The sequence below is a fragment of the Pithys albifrons genome, chromosome 29, assembly GCF_047495875.1.
Source record: "Pithys albifrons albifrons isolate INPA30051 chromosome 29, PitAlb_v1, whole genome shotgun sequence".
Classification (NCBI taxonomy): domain Eukaryota; kingdom Metazoa; phylum Chordata; class Aves; order Passeriformes; family Thamnophilidae; genus Pithys; species Pithys albifrons.
Window position 1 is genome coordinate 2,682,250 of NC_092486.1, and position 18,539 is coordinate 2,700,788.

General features: G+C 51.0%; 1 protein-coding gene across 3 annotated transcripts in view; it reads right to left on the reverse strand.

Annotated features, from left to right (window-relative positions):
• Window positions 1-18,539, reverse strand: part of DOCK5 (dedicator of cytokinesis 5) — a 109,841-nt gene that overhangs the window by 78,475 nt on the left and 12,827 nt on the right. For all 3 annotated transcript variants that reach the window (XM_071579182.1, XM_071579180.1, XM_071579183.1), the window contains exons 2-5: window positions 7,810-7,893; window positions 2,811-2,851; window positions 1,207-1,262; window positions 378-474 (exon numbers count right to left, since the gene is read on the reverse strand). In XM_071579182.1, the coding sequence (XP_071435283.1) occupies window positions 378-474; window positions 1,207-1,262; window positions 2,811-2,851; window positions 7,810-7,893 (278 nt within the window). The remainder of the gene's footprint in view (window positions 1-377; window positions 475-1,206; window positions 1,263-2,810; window positions 2,852-7,809; window positions 7,894-18,539) is intronic.

The following is an 18,539-nucleotide window of genomic DNA, read 5'->3' on the forward strand; positions in this document are numbered from 1 at the left end:
ACCTCCCAGAGAATGCCCTTCCAGCCTCTCCCCAGCCCAGTGTGACCATCATGCAAGTCTCACCTCCCACAGCAAAGCCCTTCCAGCCTCTTCCCAGCTCAGTGTGACCATCATGGATCCCACAGCAAAGCCCTTCCAGCCTGTCCCCAGCCCAGTGTCACCACCATGGAAGTGCCACCTCCCACAGCAAAGCCCTTCCAGCCTGTCCCCAGCCCAGTGACCACCATGGATCCCACAGCAAAGCCCTTCCAGCCTCTCCCCAACCCAGTGTCACCACCATGGAAGTGCCACCTTCCACCCCACGTGCCCTGCACAGCCCAAGCTCATTTCTTCCCGCAGGGGATGGCCCCAAACAGTGACCACAGCACCAAACTCACCACGTAGAGCTTGTGCCAGATGACTGCCCACTCCCTCAGGGTGGAGGTGAGCTCCTGGCCCAGGGGCAGCTCACTTGGGATCACTGTCTCGTGTTGCCTGGAGAGGGAAGAAGAAAACACACCCCAAAAATGGTGTAAAAAATGTCCTTTCTTTGCTAATTGTGCCCATGGGAATTGCAGAGGGGTTGGTTGGCACACACTTCACTCACACCCCACGCCAGGACTCAAAGTTCTCAGATGTTTTCCATCACACTCATTGCCCACTTGCACTGCAAACACACTCCAAGCTTCTCTCAGGCTCCTTCATCCAGCCCAGAAACAGGAATTAAATTTGGAAGAATCACCACTTGCAATGGCAACAGTTACTTAAAAAATAAAAATAACTGAAGAGTCGTTCATAAAGTTCCTTCCTTTGCAAGTGCTGCTGAAATCTCACTCCAAGAACTGAAGGAGGAGCCATTTCCTTGACTATTTCCCAGGACAGGGAGGACTCCACAGTCCTGCTGGATCCTTGGCTGGGAGCAGGAGCCTGTTTTGGCTTTTAGGAGCCCCCAGAGGAGCTGCTGGATCCTGATTGACCTTCCCAACTCCTGAATGGTCCAGCAGAACTTCCTTAATGCTACAGATTGTCTCCTCCTGCCCCTATTCCACCACTGCTCTGCCAAAGGAAGTTCTGCAGCTCTGCAAGTCTCACACAGGAGTGTTCAAAGACAAACCCAGGAGTGTTTGTCCCAACCACAGCTCCTCCAGTTGGGTGCTTTGGGCTTTCAGTGGGATGGCACTGCCTTGGTTTGGCTCCAGAAGTCCAGGAGAAGAGGGGCCAACCTACCCTCGGTCCTTCACGGTGGCCTCTTTTAAATGGATGTAAGTTTCTGGGAAAATGCCCTGAAAGGAAACAGAGAAATCCAACAAATCCATCACCCCATGGGGAAACAGAGTCAGCAGAAAGCAGGAAAAGGGATAAGGAATGTCCCAGAATCACAGGAAAAATCCAGGAAGGAGCAGCAGGTTCCGTGTTGGCACCTCAGAGAAGTCACTGCCTCGTTTCCCTCTCATTTTCCTGCATTAATTGCTGTGAATTCCTGCAAATCAATCCCATTTATTTGTCCTTGCTGGGAAATATTCCTGGATTCACCTGCCAGGGTGCCCTCTGGAAAATCTCCCACAGCATCCCTGGAAATTCCCAAATTTCCATTATTTAAGAGAAAAAACTCCCACAGCATCCATGGAAATTCCCAAATTTCCAGGATTTAAGAGTAAAAGCTCCCACAGCATCCCTGGAAATTCCCAAATTTCCATTATTTAAGAGAAACCTTCCAGGAAACCTTTTCTTATTCCCTCTTTATGCTGAAAAAGGGAGACTTTGAGGGATGTCTTTTAAATGGATCAAAGTTTTTGGGAAAATGCCTTGAAAGGAAACAGAGAAATCCAACAAATCCATCACCCCTTGGGGAAACAGAGTCAGCAGAAAGCAGGAAAAGGGATAAGGAATGTCCCAGAATCACAGGAAAAATCCAGGAGGGAGCAGCAGGTTCCGTGTTGGCACCTCAGAGAAGTTTCCCTCTCATTTTCCTGCATTAATTGCTGTGAATTCCTGCAAATCAATCCCATTTATTTGTCCTTGCTGGGAAATATTCCTGGATTCACCTGTCAGGGTGCCCTCTGGAAAAGCTCCCACAGCATCCGTGGAAATTCCCAAATTTCCAGGATTTAAGAGAAAAAGCTCCCACAGCATCCATGGAAATTCCCAAATTTCCAGTATTTAAGAAAAAAGCTCCCACAGCACCTGTGGAAACTCCCAAATTTCCATTATTTAAGAAAATAGCTCCCTCAGCATCCATGGAAATTCCCAAATTTCCATTATTTAAGAGAAAAAGCTCCCACAGCACCTGTGGAAATTCCCAAATTTCCATTATTTAAGAGAAACCTTCCAGGAAATCTTTTTTTATTCCCTCTTTATGCTGAAAAAGGGAGACTTTGAGGGATGTCACCACAGGAGAGGAGCCAGAATTCCTCTGGGAATCCACATTTCCCATTCCCACTCAGCTTCCAGAGCAGCTCCACAACCCTCGGGCTGAGATCCAGGTTATGTCTCATTCCTGGAATATTTTCCAAGCCAAATCTTGCCATTAATTAGAACAAAAACTGCTGGATGTGTCCAGGTCCAAGAGCAGAACAACAAAGCCCCAAATTCGTGGCTGCAGATGTGGAAAAGTTTATTGGGGGAGTTGAAGATTCCAGAGAGGGAAAACTCAGCGAAGGGTTCGGAAACTTTCAGCTCAAGGACATTTATTTCTGTCACTTGGGAAAAGGACACAGAGAGAGAGAGAGACTTGAACAACAAGAAGAGACAAGAAATGAAGAAGATCAAAGCACTGGGTGGGGTCTGGAATGGTGAGAAATGAAAATTGGGGGCACAAAATGAGGTCGTACCTTCTTGGACTTGTTCCGGAGGGTGTACCCTCGGTACCAGCCTGGCAAAGAAAGAGAAAGGGTTCAGTTGGTTGGTTGGCTGTGCACAGAAATTCAACCCCAGATGGAAGTGCCACCACCTTCCTACACCCCCAATCTACTGATCTTGTTCCTTGGAGACACCTCATGGAGGAGCCTGAGCTGCTTGTCCTGCTCGGGGGCTGCTGCTCAAGGTTGTCTTGAGAAGGGCTGGAATAAGATGAAAATAATAATTGGGAGCTCCAGAATTGAGGAGGGGATGGCACTGAGGAGGAGATGGCACTGAGGACATGGCACTGAGGAGATGGCAATGAGGTGGGCATAGCACTGAATACATGGCACTGAGGACATGGCACTGAGGAGGAGATGGCACTGAGGAGGACATGGCACTGAGGAGGAGATGGCACTGAGGACATGGCACTTAGGACATGGCACTGAGGAGGACATGGCACTGAGGAGGAGATGGCACTGAGGACATGGCACTTAGGACATGGCACTGAGGAGGACATGGCACTGAGGAGGAGATGGCACTGAGGAGGAGATGGCACTGAGGAGATGGCACTGAGGAGGAGATGGCACTGAGGACATGGCACTGAGGAGATGGCAATGAGGTGGGCATAGCACTGAATACATGGCACTGAGGTGGACATGGCACTGAGGAGGACATGGCACTGAGGAGGAGGACATGGCACTGAGGAGGACATGGCACTGAGGAGGAGGACATGGCACTGAGGAGGACATGGCACTGAGGAGGACATGGCACTGAGCAGGACATGGCACTAAGGAGATGGCACTGAGGAGGAGATGGCACTGAGGAAGGGATGGCACTGAGGAGGAGGACATGGCACTGAGGAGATGGCACTGAGGAGGAGATGGCACTGAGGAAGGGATGGCACTGAGGAGGAGATGGCACTGAGGTGGAGATGGCACTGAGGAGGAGATGGCACTGAGGTGGAGATGGCACTGAGGAGGAGATGGCACTGAGGAGGAGATGGCACTGAGGACATGGCACTGAGGAGGAGATGGCACTGAGGAGGAGATGGCACTGAGGACATGGCACTGAGGAGATGGCACTGAGGAGGAGATGGCACTGAGGACATGGCACTGAGGAGGAGATGGCACTGAGGAGGACATGGCACTGAGGAGGACATGGCACTGAGGTGGGCATGGCACTGAGGAGGACATGGCACTGAGGAGATGGCACTGAGGAGGAGATGGCACTGAGGAGGAGATGGCACTGAGGTGGGCATGGCACTGAGGAGGACATGGCACTGAGGTGGGCATGGCACTGAGGACATGGCACTGAGGAGGACATGGCACTGAGGAGGAGATGGCACTGAGGTGGGCATGGCACTGAGGAGGACATGGCACTGAGGACATGGCACTGAGGAGGACATGGCACTGAGGACATGGAACTGAGGTGGGCATGACATTGAGGACATGGCACTGAGGACATGGCACTGAGGACATGGCACTGAGGTGGACATTTCTTCTCTCTTCAGCACCTGCATTTGACCAGCACTTCCACAGAGTCCTGGAAAGGTTTGGGTTGGAAGGACCTCAAAGCCCATTCAGTGCCACCCCCTGCCCTGGGCAGGGACACCTCCCACTGTCCCAGGGACACCTCCCACTGTCCCAGGGACACCTCCCACACCTCCCACTGTCCCAGGGACACCTCCCACTGTCCCAGGGACACCTTCCACCGTCCCAGGGACATCTCCCACTGTCCCAGGGACACCTCCCACCGTCCCAGGGACACCTCCCACACCTCCCACTGTCCCAGGGACACCTCCCACCGTCCCAGGGACACCTCCCACTGTCCCAGGGGGCTCCAACCTGCCCTTGGACACTCCCAGGGTGTTATTTGGATTTCAAGGCCACCAAAACACAAACCTATGAACAAAAATGCTGAATTTCCTTCATCCTCCAGTGAAGGATCCTTTGGTCAGTGAGAGACAGAGGTGGGGAGTCATCTCCTCTCTCCTTCCAGCACCTCCAAGCTGGGTGAGCCCTGGGGGTGTCCCCTCACCCTCTCACTGGGCTGGGCTGTGCCAGGGGGTCCCTGCTCTTTGCCATGGACAATCATAGAATTATGGAATTGATTGGGTTGGAAAAGACCTCCGAGATCATCAAGTCCAACCCTTGGGCCAACTCCACTTGAAGTCCTCCTGAAGTTCCTGCACTGAAACCAACCAACCAAACCCTGCAGGAAGGAGGAGGATCTGCTTTGTCTCAAATGCCAACGTGAAGACACCACGTGTCCCTTTTCTCTCCCTGCCCCTCAGCCAGAAAAACATCCCTCAAGACCCTCTGTGACCCCAACTCTCCAACTTCCATGGATCTCCTCCTGAGGCTCCACCAAAGCTGGAAGCACATCCCAGAGGGGATGGAGCCCAGTGCCCAACTCAGGGTGGGGTTTGTGTCTATCTTGTTTTATCTGTAGTATTTTCTTTCTCACACTCAGGATGATGTTCCTTTCCAGGTGATGGAGAAGATCCTTGAGACTAAAACCTGGGAAGGTCCTTGGAGAAAGAGCTTTGCATGATCAGCCAAGTGGGGGGTTCTGCAATGGTTGCAAAATATTCTGCAGGAATGTGGTGAATGCCAAGAGAAACATCTGAAATATGAGGAAGTTGAGCTGTTGAAGGGCTGAAAAGTGTCAGATGGGATTGAGATCAGCAGGAAAACACTCCTGGTGGATTCCATGGGCTTTGGGTCACACCTTGTGTGCTTTAACATCTAATTAATGATAATTCAGCTAAAACCAGAACCTGAAGCTCATCCCTGAGCCAGAACCTCATCCACTGGTCCATGCTCAATGGATAATCTTATTTTCCTCCTGTGCAAGGAATGGAATTTCTCTTTTCCTCCTCATTGATTCCTGGAATGTTGGAGTTGGTTGGTTGAATCTCTTCTCAAGAAAGGGGACAAAACAGCACTTAAAAAAGGAGGAAAAAAGGCCAAATACAACAAAAAAACCCACAAAAACCACCCTGAGTTGGGCACTGGGATCCACCCCCTCTGGATTGCTGGGACAGGGCTGTGCTCTCAGCTTTGGTGGAACCTCAGGAGAGGCAGAAGCAGAACATGGAGACACACAAGATCCACACAAATACAAGATCCACACAAATACAAAAAGATCCACACAAAAAATGCACAAAAAAATCACAAATAAAACCCACTCCAAGCTCTAATTTATGGTTGAGGCGTCTCAGATTTGTGGTTCTAATGGGATTTTTTTTTGCTAAATATTTGAATATGGAGGGGAAACAGCAGCAAACCCCAGAAAGGGCCTCCCAGGGCTTTTCTTCCAGCAGAACCTCCACCCCTGACATGGAAAGTCCTGCCAGGCTGAGACTTGTGTGTCCAGATAAGAGCAGAGATTAGAGAGGAACAAAGCCCTGGATTTATCAGCCTGGAGCTCTCCCAGTGACCACCCAGCACTGGCAGGAGGGAAAACTCCTCCTCTCCAAAGCACAACCCACAGGGAGCTCATTCCCAAAAATCAGGTGGAATAAGGAACAGGAGAAGCTCCTTCTCTTCAAAGCTCAATCCACGGGGAGCTGATTCCCCAAAATCAGATGGAATAAAGCAGAAGAAGGAGGAGAAAAAACTCCTTCTCTCCAAAGCACAATCCATGGGGAGCTGAAGCTCATTCCCAAAAATCAGATGGAACAAGGCAGGAGAAGGAACAGGAAAAGCTCCTTCTCTCCAAAGCACAACCCACAGGGAGCTGATTCCCAAAAATCAGATGGAATAAGGAACAGGAAAAGCTCCTTCTCTCCAAAGCACAACCCACAGGCAGCTCATTCCCAAAAATCAGATGGAATAAGGAACAGGAAAAGCTCCTCCTCTCCAAAGCACAACCCACAGGGAGCTCATTCCCAAAAATCAGATGGAATAAGGCAGGAGAAGGAGGAGAAAAAACTCCTTCTCTCCAAAGCACAATCCATGGGGAGCTGATTCCCAAAAATCTGATGGAATAAAGCAGGAGAAGGAGGAGAAAAAACTTCTCTCCAAAGCACAACCCACAGGGAGCTGATTCCCAAAAATCAGATGGAATAAGGAACAGGAAAAGCTCCTTCTCTCCAAAGCACAACCCACAGGCAGCTCATTTCCAAAAATCAGATGGAATAAGGAACAGGAAAAGCTCCTTCTCTCCAAAGCACAACCCACAGGAAGCTGGAGCTGATTCCCAAAATCAGATGGAATAAGGAACAGGAAAAGCTCCTTCTCTCCAAAGCACAACCCACAGGCAGCTCATTCCCAAAAATCAGATGGAATAAGGAACAGGAGAAGCTCCTTCTCTTCAAAGCACAACTCAGGGAGCTGGAGCTGATTCCCAAAAATCAGATGGAATAAGGCAGAACATCCTGGGAGTTCTGAGATGTGTTTCTGGGCAGTAAGAACACTCCTTCTCCTTCTCCTTCTCCTCCTCCTCCTCCTCCTCCTCCTTCTCCTTCTCCTCCTCCTCCTCCTTCTCCTTCTCCTCCTCCTCCTTCTTCTCCTCCTTCCCCTCCTTCTTCTTCTCCTTCTCCTTCTCCTTCTCCTTCTCCTTCTCCTTCTCCTTCTCCTTCTCCTTCTCCTTCTCCTTCTCCTTCTCCTTCTCCTTCTCCTTCTCCTTCTCCTTCTCCTCCTCCTCCTCCTTCTCCTCCTCCTCCTCCTCCTCCTTCTCCTCCTCCTCCTTCTCCTCCTTCTTCTTCTTGTAATTATGATTATTATTAATCTGAACCAGATGAATGGAAATGTCTGGCCTGGACCAACCAGGAGACAAATCAAAGAAATGTGATGTGAAAACAGAAAGGAACAGCCAGAATCTGTGTGAGAACAGGAAGGAACTGCCAGAATTAAGAGTTTCTTTGTCCTGGACCCCAGAGAAATCTCACCTTGTGAACCTCTGCCAGCAACAGAAAAGAGAAGTTAAACCTTCTGCATTTTCTGCATTTTTCAGGCTGTTTGGAAACCAAAAACAGGAACCCACCTTCGTACATCTCCAGGATGTGCACGGTGTCCCCAACCTGCAGGGACAGCTCCACGTCCTGGGCAGCATCGTAGTTGTAGATGGCTGGAAAAGGGAGAGAGAGGGAGAAACAACCATGAGAAAGAGGGAAAAGCACCCCCTGGAATGTGGGGTGGCAAAGGCCAAGCAGGATTTGGGGAATGCACCATGAAGAGATCACAGAATCACAGAATGGATTGGCTTGGAAAAGCCCTCTGAGATCATCAAGTCCAACCCTTGATCCAACTCCACTGTGATCACCAGCCCAGGGCACGGAGTGCCCTGGGCTGGTGATCACAGTAGGGTTGGATCAAGATATGGTGGATTCTCCCAGTAGGGTTGGATCAAGATGTGGTGGATTCTCCCTCAGTGCCACATCCATAGAATCACAGAATGGATTGGGTTGGAAAAGCCCTCTGAGATCATCAAATCCAACCCTTGATCCAACCCCACTGGGGTCACTCTGGCACTCTGTGCCCTGGGCTGGTGATCACAGTAGGGTTGGATCAAGATATGGTGGATTCTCACTCAGTGCCACATCCATAAAATCAAAGAATCACAGAATGGATTGGGTTGGAAAAGGCCTCCGAGATCATCAAGTCCAACCCTTGGTCCAACTCCAGTCCCTTTACCAGATCATGGCACTCAGTGCCACGGCCAAGCTCAGGTTCAAACCCTCCAGGGATGGGGAATCCACCCCCTCTCTGGGCAGCCCATTCCAATCCCTGAGCACTCTCTCTGCAAAGAATTTCTTTCTGCTCTCCAACTTCAATTTCCCCTGGCAGAGCTTGAGCCCATCGTGCCCCCTTGTCCTATTGCTGAGTGCCTGGGAGAAGAGACCAACCCCCAGCTGGCCACAACTTCCCTTCAGGCAGTTCCAGACAGTGCTGAGGTCACCTCTGTAAGGAACACCCTGGAAAAACGAGCAGAGAATTTATTTCCAGATTCCATCACATTCCTGACAGGGAATATCACTCCTCACAGGCAACCAAGTTGGGTTTTATCTCCCAGAATACAGAGCTGGGAGTCCTTGGGAAGGAGCTGCAGTTCAGTTGGTTAAACTTGGCTGTAATAACACCAAGGTCAGGGGTTCAATCCCCTGTGTGGGTCATTGACTGAAGAGTTGGACTCGATGATCCTTGGGGGTCCTTCCAACTCAGAACAGTCTGGGATTCTGAGAAGGAAGGGAGGGAGAGAAGGTTGGGAGTCCTGAATATCTTCATGGGAGGAAGAGAAGGAGGGAAGGGAGGAAGAGAAGGTTGTGAGTCCTGAATATCTTCATGGGAGGAAGAGAAGGAGGGAAGGGAGGGAGGAAGAAAAGGTTGTTTGTCCTGAGTGTCTTCATAGAGGGAAGAGAAGGAAGGGAGGGAGAGAAGGTTGTCAGCCCTGAATATCTTCATGGGAGGAAGAGACCCTGAGATCAGCTCAGTTGGTTAAACTTGGTTGCAATAACACCAAGGTCAGGGGTTCAATCCCCTGTGTGGGCCATTGACTGAAGAGTTGGACTCGATGGTCCTTGGGGGTCCTTCCAGCCCAGAACAGTCTGGGATTCTGAGAAGGAAGGGAGGGAGAGAAGGTTCTGAGTCCTGAGTATCTTCATAGAGGGAAGAGAAGGATGGGGGAGAGAGAAGGTTGTGAGTCCTGAATATCTTCATGGGAGGAAGAGACCCTGAGATCAGCTCAGTTGGTTAAACTTGGTTATAATAACACCAAGGTCAGGGGTTCAATCCCCTCTGTGGGCCATTGACTGAAGAGTTGGACTCAGGGAGGTGTTTGTTAATTTTGACAATTGCACAGGGAACATTTTTATACATATTCTTTACATATTCTGTGGTGATTTTGAGGTTTGACTCATTTGCAACGAGGCTGGAGTGAAGTTTGGTACTAACACAAATTTTATTTTATTATTTTTTGACAGATTTTTGTCAATTTTTCTTTCATCAAATGCTTTATTTCTCTTTGACCACCTGCTTGTGGTTAAAATAAACTCCAATAAAGTCCAGTTAAGTCCAATAAAGTCCAATGAAGTCCAATCAATTTACACCTTACTAATATTTGTCAATTTTTCTTTCATTAAATGCTTTATTTCTCTTTGACCACCTGATTGTGGTTAAAATAAACTCCAATAAAGTCCAGTAAAGTCCAATAAAGTCCAATAAACTCCAATAAACTCCAATAAAGTCCAATAAAGTCCAATAAACTCCAATAAAGTCCAGTAAAGTCCAATAAACTCCAATAAAGTCCAATAAACTCCAATAAAGTCCAATAAACTCCAATAAAGTCCAATAAAGTCCAATATATTCCAATAAACTCCAATAAACTCCAATAAAGTCCAATCAATTTACATCTTACTAATTTCTCCAGCCTTTCTTCCTGCTCCAAGTCAGGAAAAGCCTCTGGTTAATTAGAGAAGATATTTATTAGGACCAATAGATGTTGGTAACTTCTTTCATTTGGCAGTTTCTGCAATATTTATTTGCCAGAGTTTCTCTTGGATGATCCCTGTGGGTCCAGCTCAGAACAGTCTGTGAGTCCCACTTTGCCCACCAAGGTCTCAGTGACCTCGGGCATTAATTAGGGATCAATTCAGCAATTACCATTTTCACAGCACTTCAATTAATTTCACTGTAGCAAAACATCCTACACGGGATGTGGTGATAAAAACTACTTTTTACCCCAAAATATTCTGTTTGCTGTTAAAGGCTCTTCCCAGACAGGACCCAATTTTAGCAGGAAAACTTGGGATTCCAAGGGAATCCCTCTCAAAGCCAGAGCTGAGCTGGAGCTGATCCGATTGCCAGGGAAGAGGATTAAGCCCCAAAGGTCACAATTCTCTGGACTTTCTGGAGGTGCCCAAAGCAAAGCCCTCCCTGGAGAGATGATGGGAAGTTTTCCTTGGAATTTGCTTCCAAGGCAAAGGCAGAAAATCAGGGAAATTATTTGCTCTGGGGCAACGAACTGCTCAGCACAGACACTGCCCTGGGTGCATCTTATTTATTTAAAATACTGATTTTAAGCCACACTCCAACTTTCCCACACACAGAAATCTCATATTTACACAAATCCAAAGCTGTTCCCTCAGCATATTTATTAGTGAAGGAGCACCATGTTTGTTTTGGAGAAGGCAAACAAATCCCACCAACATTTCCAGGAGGCTTTGGGAAAATCCTCCAGGCTTCCCAAGGCTCAGATTTGAAGAGCTCTGACTGGAAATGAAATAAAGAGAGAACAAGTGCAGCTCTTCTGTCAGGAAATTGCCATCCAGTGGCCAGCATGTCAGGGAGGATGAGGCATTATTGACTCCTGGAAAGGCTCCAGCTCCAAGGATGTGGAAAAAATGCTTCAACCAGGGGCTGTCTCTCCAAAATGGAGCTATAAATAGTGCTAAAAATAGCAGGACAGGGATGTGGATCCCTGCAGGATCCCAAATTCTCTATAAATGGTGCAGCAGGACAGGGGATGTGATCCCTGCAGGATCCCAAATCCTCAATAAATGGTGCAGCAGGACAGGGGATGTGATCCCTGAAGGATCCCAAATTCTCTATAAATAATGCAGCAGGACAGGGATGTGGATCCCTGAAGGATCCCAAATCCTCAATAAATGGGGCAGCAGGACAGGGGATGTGGATCCCTGAAGGATCCCAAATCCTCAATAAATGGTGCAGCAGGACAGGGATGTGGATCCCTGCAGGATCCCAAATCCTCAATAAATGGTGCAGCAGGACAGGGATGTGGATCCCTGAAGGATCCCAAATTCTCTATAAATAATGCAGCAGGACAGGGGATGTGGATCCCTGCAGGATCCCAAATCCTCAATAAATGGGGCAGCAGGACAGGGATGTGGATCCTTTCAGGATCCCAAATCCTCAATAAATGGGGCAGCAGGACAGGGATGTGGATCCCTGAAGGATCCCAAATTCTCTATAAATAATGCAGCAGGACAGGGGATGTGGATCCCTGAAGGATCCCAAATCCTCAATAAATGGGGCAGCAGGACAGGGGTGTGATCCCTGCAGGATCCCAAATCCTCAATAAATGGTGCAGCAGGACAGGGATGTGATCTCTGCAGGATCCCAAATCCTCAATAAATGGTGCAGCAGGACAGGGATGTGGATCCCTGCAGGATCCCAAATCCTCAATAAATGGTGCAGCAGGACAGGGGATGTGATCCCTGAAGGATCCCAAATCCTCAATAAATGGTGCAGCAGGACAGGGATGTGATCTCTGCAGGATCCCAAATCCTCAATAAATGGTGCAGCAGGACAGGGATGTGGATCCCTGCAGGATCCCAAATCCTCAATAAATGGTGCAGCAGGACAGGGGATGTGATCCCTGAAGGATCCCAAATCCTCAATAAATGGTGCAGCAGGACAGGGATGTGATCTCTGCAGGATCCCAAATCCTGAATAAATGGTGCAGCAGGACAGGGGATGTGATCCCTGAAGGATCCCAAATCCTCAATAAATGGTGCAGCAGGACAGGGATGTGGATCCTTTCAGGATCCCAAATCCTCAATAAATGGTGCAGCAGGACAGGGGATGTGATCCCTGCAGGATCCCAAATCCTCAATAAATGGTGCAGCAGGACAGGGATGTGATCCCTGCAGGATCCCAAATCCTGAATAAATGGTGCAGCAGGACAGGGATGTGGATCCCTGAAGGATCCCAAATCCTCAATAAATGGTGCAGCAGGACAGGGATGTGGATCCCTGAAGGATCCCAAATCCTCAATAAATGGTGCAGCAGGACAGGGATGTGGATCCCTGAAGGATCCCAAATCCTCAATAAATGGTGCAGCAGGACAGGGGATGTGATCCCTGAAGGATCCCAAATTCTCTATAAATAATGCAGCAGGACAGGGGATGTGGATCCCTGCAGGATCCCAAATCCTCAATAAATGGTGCAGCAGGACAGGGATGTGGATCCCTGCAGGATCCCAAATCCTCAATAAATGGTGCAGCAGGACAGGGGATGTGGATCCCTGAAGGATCCCAAATCCTCAATAAATGGTGCAGCAGGACAGGGGTGTGGATCCCTGAAGGATCCCAAATCCTCAATAAATGGTGCAGCAGGACAGGGGTGTGATCCCTGCAGGATCCCAAATCCTCTATAAATAGTGCCATAAATAGCAGGACAGGGATGTGGATCCTTTCAGGATCTCAAATCCTCCATAAATAGTGCCATAAATAGCAGGACAGGGATGTGGTCCCTGCAGGATCTCAAATCCTGTATAAATAGTGCTATAAATAGCAGGACAGGGATGTGGATCCTTTCAGGATCTCAAGTCCTCTATAAATTCCATAAACCCCAGGCTGCATTTTTCCATAAATTGCTGCCTCAACTTCAGCCAGAATCAGCCTGGGCAGCACCAGAGGTGGGTGGGCAGCAGAGGTGGGTGGGCACCAGAGGTAGGTGGGCAGCAGAGGTGGGTGGGCACCAGAGGTGGATGGGCAGCAGAGGTGGGAGGGCACCAGAGGTAGGTGGGCACCAGAGGTGGGTGGGCAGCAGAGGTGGGTGGGCACCAGAGCTGGGTGGGCACCAGAGGTGGGTGGGCACCAGAGGTAGGTGGGCAGCAGAGGTGGCTGGGCACCAGAGGTAGGTGGGCACCAGAGGTAGGTGGGCAGCAGGGGTGGGTGGGCACCAGAGGTGGGTGGGCACCAGAGGTAGGTGGGCAGCAGAGGTGGGTGGGCAGCAGAAGTGGGTGGGCACCAGAGGTGGGTGGGCAGCAGAGGTGGGTGGGCAGCAGAGGTGGGTGGGCAGCAGAAGTGGGTGGGCAACAGAGGTGGGTGGGCAGCAGAGGTGGGTGGGCAGCAGAGGTAGGTGGGCACCAGAGGTGGGTGGGCAGCAGAGGTGGGTGGGCAGCAGAGGTAGGTGGGCACCAGAGGTGGGTGGGCAGCAGAGGTGGGTGGGCAGCAGAGGTAGGTGGGCACCAGAGGTGGGTGGGCAGCAGAGGTGGGTGGGCAGCAGCGGTGGGTGGGCAGCAGAGGTGGGTGGGCAGCAGAGGTAGGTGGGCAACAGAGGTGGGTGGGCACCAGAGGTGGGTGGGCAGCAGAGGTGGGTGGGCACCAGAGCTGGGTGGGCACCAGAGGTGGGTGGGCACCAGAGGTAGGTGGGCAGCAGAGGTGGCTGGGCACCAGAGGTAGGTGGGCACCAGAGGTAGGTGGGCAGCAGGGGTGGGTGGGCACCAGAGGTGGGTGGGCACCAGAGGTAGGTGGGCAGCAGAGGTGGGTGGGCAGCAGAGGTGGGTGGGCAGCAGAAGTGGGTGGGCAACAGAGGTGGGTGGGCAGCAGAGGTGGGTGGGCAGCAGAGGTGGGTGGGCAGCAGAAGTGGGTGGGCACCAGAGGTGGGTGGGCAGCAGAGGTAGGTGGGCAGCAGGGGTGGGTGGGCAGCAGAGGTGGCTGGGCACCAGAGGTAGGTGGGCACCAGAGGTGGGTGGGCAGCAGAGGTAGGTGGGCAACAGAGGTGGGTGGGCAGCAGAGGTAGGTGGGCACCAGAGGTGGGTGGGCAGCAGAGGTGGGTGGGCAGCAGAGGTGGGTGGGCAACAGAGGTGGGTGGGCAGCAGAGGTGGGTGGGCAGCAGAGGTGGGTGGGCAGCAGAGGTAGGTGGGCACCAGAGGTGGGTGGGCAGCAGAGGTGGGTGGGCAGCAGAGGTGGGTGGGCAGCAGAGGTAGGTGGGCAGCAGGGGTGGGTGGGCAGCAGAGGTGGTTGGGCACCAGAGGTAGGTGGGCACCAGAGGTAGGTGGGCAACAGAGGTGGGTGGGCACCAGAGGTGGGTGGGCAGCAGAGGTGGGTGGGCACCAGAGGTGGGTGGGCAGCAGAGGTGGGTGGGCAGCAGAGGTAGGTGGGCACCAGAGGTGGGTGGGCAGCAGAGGTGGGTGGGCACCAGAGGTAGGTGGGCACCAGAGGTAGGTGGGCAACAGAGGTGGGTGGGCACCAGAGGTGGGTGGGCAGCAGAGGTGGGAGGGCACCAGAGGTGGGTGGGCACCAGAGGTGGGTGGGCAGCAGAGGTGGGTGGGCACCAGAGCAGCCTTTCTGCTGGGCACACAGGGAGTTAATTCAAAGAGGGAGAACCCTCCAGTTCCCTTCCCCTCTCCAAAGCTCCCCCAGAGCCACAGGACAGGGAACTGAGCCCTGCACTTCCCTCCCCTGCTCACCCACACCAGGTTTCACATCCCAGTGGGCACCATCAGGCAAAGGGACTCACTTTGCCACTGCACATCCAAAAAAAAAGAGGCAGTTTTGGAGTATTTTCCCCTGTCAGAGCACAAAACCTCCTCCTCCTCCTCAGTGGTTCTAAAGCAGAAATTGTTGGCATATTTTCCCTGGTTGCAAGGGATGTTTCCTGCTGCTGGGAGCTCCATCTGCAGTGTTTGTTTAATCTGACCCCTTCTCAGACTTGAAAGCAAAAGGGAACTGCACAAACCAAACCAAAAAAAAAAAAAAAAAAAGATCAAAATCCTTCTTTTAAATCCTGACAGGAGGGAAAATAAGGCAGAGACTTTTGTCCTCTAATTCACAGGGATGTCTGAAAATGAGTCTTTTTGCTTCCAGCTAAACTTGAGCTGAGATTTAGTCCTTTGAAAATCACTTTGGGGTGTTGATGCTGCTCCTTTCATCATCCTGCATGAAAAGCAGTGCTGAAATTTAACCAATTTAACCCAAATCAAGAGGCAGAGGGGGGGGAAGGTGCTCCACAAGGAGGAGGTGCTGGGTTTGTTTGATGATCAGGACAACCAGAGGCAAAGTCTGGTGGGTTTTAGTCCACAGTCCCCCAGTTTGATCAGTGGGAAGTGTAAGGAATGGAATTCCTGGGCAGGGGAGGTGAGAGGAGGCAGCACTGGGGATGGCAGGGAAGGGGCAGCAGATCCCTGGGGGACTGGGGACATCAGCCAGGGGTACAGAGGTGGAAATAAGGCACAGCTTTGATGCTTCAGGGCAGAAAAGGGGATGGAGAAGGAACTCCAGAGGCTCTGCCCAGGTGGGGGGAATCTGGAGGTGGGGGATGCTCTGGAAGGTCTCTTCCAACCCATTCCCTGATTCCATGTGCTGGTTTAGATGGGATATTGGGAAAAAATCCCTCCCTGGGAGGGTGGGAAGGGATGGGATGGAATTCCCAGAGAATCCCCTGTGGCTGCCCCATCCCTGGGAGTGTCCAAGGCCAGGCTGGAGTACCCTGGGACAGTGGGAGGTGTCCCTGGGACAGTGGGAGGTGTCCCTGCCCAGGGCAGGGGTGGCACTGGGTGACCTTCAAGGTTCCTCCATCCCAGTCCATTCCAGGGCTCCTGCCCATCCCTGGCAGCTCCAGCTCCGTCCCACCAGCAGCTCTGGGGGTCTCAGCCCCTCCTCAGCTCCAGCCCAGAGGCAGCTGAAAGACTTGGGGTTCAACTGGCACTGGGATGGATTTCAACTGGCAGGGACTGGGGTGAGGTGGGATATTGGGAAGGGATTGTTGGCTGGGAGGGTGGGGAGGGATGGGATGGGATTCCCAGAGAGACCTGAGAGCCCCTTCCAGGGCCTGAAGGGGCTCCAAGAGCTGGAGAGGGACTGGGGACAAGAGATGGAGGGACAGGACACAGGGAATGGCTTCCCACTGCCAGAGAGCAGGGATAGGTGGGATATTGGGAAGGACTGTTGGCTGGGAGGGTGGGGAGGGATGGGATGGGATTCCCAGAGAAGCTGTGGCTGCTCCATCCCTGGGAGTGTCCAAGGTTGGAGTGACCTGGGACAGTGGGAGGTGTCCCTGGGACAGTGGGAGGTGTCCCTGCCCAGGGCAGGGGTGGCACTGGATGATCTTGAAGGTCTCTTCCAACCCAAACCATTCCATGATTCCATGTGCTGGTTTAGATGGGATATTGGGAAGGAATCCTGCTCTGGGAGGGTGGGGAGGGATGGGATGGGATGGGATTCCCAGAGAGCTGTGGCTGCCCCATCCCTGGGAGTGTCCAAGTCCAGGTTGGAGTGACCTGAGACAGTGGGAGGTGTCCCTGCCCAGGGCAGGGGGTGGAACAGGATGGGCACTTTGAAGTCACTCCCAACTCAACCCACAATTCCACAATTCCATCAATTCCCAGACCCATTTTACCCACACCACAACTCATTTTCCAGACTGTCCCAAAAGCTCAGCTAAAATGCCTGAGCAGGAGTGACCAAGGCAGCCCCTGTCACGTCCCATTCTGTGCATTCCAGAGCAGAATGAAACCCAATCCTGCCCTCAGTAAGTGCCTTTGACACGTGGGTTGTTGGCCCTGAAAAGCACAGTCACTGCAAGATCCTTTATCTCAAACTTGGCTCCAAACAACCCCCCTCCAACCCCTCCCAAAGACACTTCCAAATGCCATGTCCCACTTCCCCCTCCCAGGATCTGATAGGAGAGGGTTGGCTTTGCTCCTGGGAACAAAGAGTGACATTCAGAGCTGCTGCAACAACCAGACTGAGGCTCATTCCATCCTTCAACCCAAGAGTCAACCCCCATTGTGGGCAAACACAAGTTCTGGGCTTTTCTTCTGCCACAACCCCCGTGGTAAGAAATGGCATTTCTGCTGCACAGCCCCTTTGGAGGAGCTTGGTATGTCCTCTGGTGCCAAGACACAGCCCCAAAAAAACAGTGGCTTTATTTAATAAATCCAGGGAACTGCCCAAGGAATTAATTCTTGATGGGAACAAAAGGTTTTTGATGTCGGAGTAAAAACGTTCTTGTAACTTCCCAGGAATTCGTGTCTGAAAAATGGAGAGGAGCACAATTAAGACTCACATGCCAAGCTGCTCCTTCTTCCTCTTCTTCTTCTTCAAACAAAAAGTCGTGGTTCAACACTGGGAAAAATGTCCATTTTATGACATTTATTGCCCCTCCTTAATGGTTGATGCTGAGAGTCAAAGTCAGTCCTACAAAGCCCCAAGAGGCTGCTCAGCATTTGGAATGGAAATAAAGCAGAATAACAGGATTATGCAGATGGAATTCTGGAATTAAGAGCCATCATTAGACTTCAGAGTCAAACCTCTGAGGAGCTCCAGGTGGGACTATCCCTGTCCATGGCAGGGGGTGGGAGGAGATGATCTTCAAGGTTCCTTCCAACCCAAACCATTCCAGGATTTGATGATTCCAGGACTTTTATCATCTCATGTACTTATTATTTCTGCTGATTGTACTTATTGTTTGTGCTGATCTCACACACCCAGAAGTACATTTGATTTATTCTTCACATTTTTTAACTTGGCTTCTCTTAAAAAGAGGCATTAAATGAGAAATGCCACCATTTGGTTCTGCAGGAGGATGGGACATTTCCAACCTGGACTCTGTTGGGTTTTATTGTCCTTCCTTTCTCTGGAGAACCATGAGAAGAAAAAACAGGAGGATCCACTGCCCTCACCACATTCCCACCACCATTCCAACACCCAAACCCAAAGGTGAGGACAAGAAGGGTCTGCCAGAGACACAGCTCAGCAAAGCCCGAGATTTTTCTGATTTTCCCCCAATCACAGAATGATAGAATGGATTGGGTCGGAAAAGCCCTCCCAGATCATCAAGTCCAACCCTTGGTCCAACTCCAGTCCCTTTACCAGATCATGGCACTCAGTGCCAAGGCCAAGCTCAGTTTCAAACCCTCCAGGGATGAGGAATCCACCCCCTCTCTGGGCAGCCCATTCCAATCCCTGAGCACTCTCTCAGCAAAGAATTTTTTCTGCTCTCCAAACTTCATTATTTATCTTTTTTTTT